General features: G+C 36.3%; 1 protein-coding gene across 4 annotated transcripts in view; it reads left to right on the top strand.

The window, feature by feature from the left end:
• Positions 1-3,091, top strand: part of LOC106521818 (fibulin-1) — a 17,922-nt gene that overhangs the window by 12,256 nt on the left and 2,575 nt on the right. For 2 of the 4 annotated variants that reach the window (XM_014014558.1, XM_014014560.1), the window contains 3 exons: positions 2,308-2,450; positions 2,522-2,656; positions 2,765-3,088. In XM_014014558.1, coding sequence (XP_013870012.1) covers positions 2,308-2,450; positions 2,522-2,656; positions 2,765-2,904 — 418 coding nt within the window. In that variant the 3' untranslated portion in view covers positions 2,905-3,088. Of the gene's footprint in view, positions 1-2,307; positions 2,451-2,521; positions 2,657-2,764; positions 3,089-3,091 lie in introns of those variants that run through there. The other 2 variants (XM_014014559.1, XM_014014561.1) reach the window with 2 other exon arrangements.

The raw sequence follows: 3,091 nt of genomic DNA on the forward strand, positions 1-3,091 counted from the left end.
ATCAGAACAGTAGCTAAAATCTAGAATTATCAGAACAGTAGCTAAAATCTAGATTTATCAGAGCAGTAGCTAAAAGCTAAAATTAGCATGGCAGTAGGAAAAAACTTGGCAGAACAGTAGCTAAAAGCTGGAATTAACAGAACAGTAGCTAAAAGCTGGAATTAACAGAACAGTAACTAAAAGCTAAAATAAGCATAGCAGTAGGAATAATCGTCAATTAGCAGAACAATAGCTAAAAGCTAGATTTACCTGAAAAGTAGTTAAAAGCTAAAAGAAGCTTAGCAGTAGGAAAAATCTTCAAAAGGTAGAACAGTAGCTAAGAGCTAGAATTATCATAACAGTAGCTAAAATCTAGAATTATCATAACAGTAGCTAAAATCTAGAATTTTCAGAACTGTAGCTGAAAGCTAGAATTATCAGAACTGTAGCTAAAAGCTAAAATTAGCATGGCAGTAGGAAAAAACTTGGCAGAACAGTAGCTAAAAGCTGGAATTAACAGGACAGTAGCTAAAAGCTAAAATAAGCTTAGCAGTAGGAATAAGCATCAACTAGCAGAACAATAGTTAAATGCTAGATTTACCAGAAAAATAGTTAAAAGCTAAAAGAAACATAGCAGTAGGAAAAATCTTCAAATGGCAGAACAGTAGCTAAAAGCTAGAACTATCAGAACAGTAGCTAAAAGCTAGAACTATCAGAACAGTAGCTAAAAGCTAGAACTATCAGAACAGTAGTTAAAAACTAAAAGAAGCATAGTAGTAGAAAAAAATCTTCAAAAGGCAGAAGCTAAAAGCTAGAATTATCAGAACAGTAGCTAAAATCTAGAATTATCAGAACAGTAGCTAAAAGCTAGAATTATCAGAACGGTAGCTAAAAGCTAAAATTAGCATGGCAGTAGGAAAAAACTTGGCAGAACAGTAGCTAAAAGCTGGAATTAACAGAACAGTAGCTAAAAGCTAAAATAAGAATAGCGGTAGGAAAAAGCTCAAATTGACAGAACAGTAACTAAAAGCTAAAATTATTAGAACAGCAGTTAAAAGCTAAAATAAGTTTAGCAGTAGGAAAAATCTTCAAAAGGCAGAACAGTAGCTAAAATCTAGAATTATCAGAACAGTAGCTAAAATCTAGAATCAGAACAGTAGCTAAAATCTAGAATTATCAGAACAGAAGCTAAAAACTAGAATTATCAGAACAGTAGCTAAATTCTAGAATTATCAGAACAGTAGCTAAAAGCTAGAATTATCAGAACAGTAGCTAAAAGCTAGAATTATCAGAACAGTAGCTAAAAACTAGAATTATCAGAACAGTAGCTAAATTCTAGAATTATCAGAACAGTAGCTAAAATCTAGAATTATCAGAACAGTAGCTAAAAGCTAAAATTAGCATAGCAGTAGGAAAAAACTTCAGCTGGCAGAACAGTAGCTAAAAGGTAGAATTGACAGAACAGTAGCTAAAAGCTAAAATAAGCATAGCAGTAGGAAAAATCTTCAAATGGCAGAACAGTAGCTAAAAGCTAGAATTATCAGAACAATAGCTAAAAGCTAAAATAATAATAGCGGTAACAAAAAGCTCCAATTGATAGAACAGTAGCTAAAAGCTAATCAGAAGTTAGTTAAAGGTGGGCTACTTTTCCTGTGAGTACGAAATCAAAACCTGACAGATAAAAATGACTGTTGGCTCAAGTTTCTCCTACTGTCCATTCTTAAAACTCTTTTTTTTTCCACAAGCCAGCCAAACAGACCTCGCCTCGGAGGACTGCGAGAAAAAATAAGCACGACACGTTATTTTTGTCCACATGAGGCCCCGGCCAAGCGCCAATTAGTGGTGGAGCAGCGTTTTAGCTCATATGATTAATGAGGATTTTAGTGTTTGGGTGGTTATCGTGCTGTAAATGATACTGGAAGGCCAGTAGCTGTGTTGGGCAGCTGGATTAATGAAACCACTGTTCAGATATTCTCCTGGGTGCACGTGAAGCTGACTGAATGGGCGAAAATATGAAATAAATGACGAGGTAATTGCACCAGATATTTGGATTATTGCATTTCCAAAATGAAAGGTATTTTCTAACAGATAAAGCTAATATCTGGGTAGTTAGCACCAGATATTTTGACATTCTTTTTCTGTAACATAATAATAAATAAGATGAGAAAATATTTATTTTTAAATGTCGCCTTCTAGTTTTTACCACACAATCATGGCTGCAGTGTGGCCTTCAGCTTGTAGTCTTCATCGCGAGTCCTCCATCCAAGGCTTGGTTAACTATAGATGGGACAAAAACGTTTTCTCATGTCTGCCCTCTGGTGTTTTCAGACCAACAGGAAGCACCTCAGAGGTTGTGCGATGTGTTAAATCCTGCCAACAGCAYGACACCAGCTGCGCTCTGGACCCCACCCACATCATCACCTCGACCGTCCTCTCCCTGCCAACTCTGAGAGATTTGCACCAACCGGAAGGTAAAAAAACAATCCAAGAAAATCTCTTCTTTTTATTATTATTTATTGAATTCATTTGTTTCTTCAAACAGAAATAGTTTTACTGAGGACGGCAACTAAAATATCTCCTGCYCCAAACCAGCCTGACGTTCGCTTTGACTTCATGGCTTCGAAAAAACAAGAATGTTTCGAGTTGATAAAAACGTTCCAGAATGGAATGATTGTAGGTAAGAGGACTGCGTTTTAGTCTAAAACTGATTTTACCAGATTCACAAAAAAAAAAAAAAAAAAAAAACAGCACATTTACCTAAAACTCTTTGTCTCGTTTGCTCCAGGTGTAATCCGGCAGGTGAAACCTATCGTGGGCCCCAGTGAGCTGGTGCTGAARGTCACCATGAAGTACGTCCAGTTAGGTATCGTCTTACAACAAAACATCGTCGTCATCCACGTCCTGATCTCTGAATTCTGGTTCTGAGAGAAGAAAAGACCTGGTACAAATACTTAATGCAGCCTGGTACAAATACTTAATGCAGCCTGGTACAAATACTTAATGGAGCCTGGAACAAATACATAATGTAGCCTGGTACAAATACATAATGTAGCCTGGTACAAATTCTTAATGTAACCTGGTACAAATACTTAATGTAGCCTGGTACAAATAC

Source organism: Austrofundulus limnaeus, unplaced genomic scaffold, assembly GCF_001266775.1.
Source record: "Austrofundulus limnaeus strain Quisiro unplaced genomic scaffold, Austrofundulus_limnaeus-1.0 Scaffold116, whole genome shotgun sequence".
NCBI classification, from domain to species: Eukaryota; Metazoa; Chordata; class Actinopteri; order Cyprinodontiformes; family Rivulidae; genus Austrofundulus; species Austrofundulus limnaeus.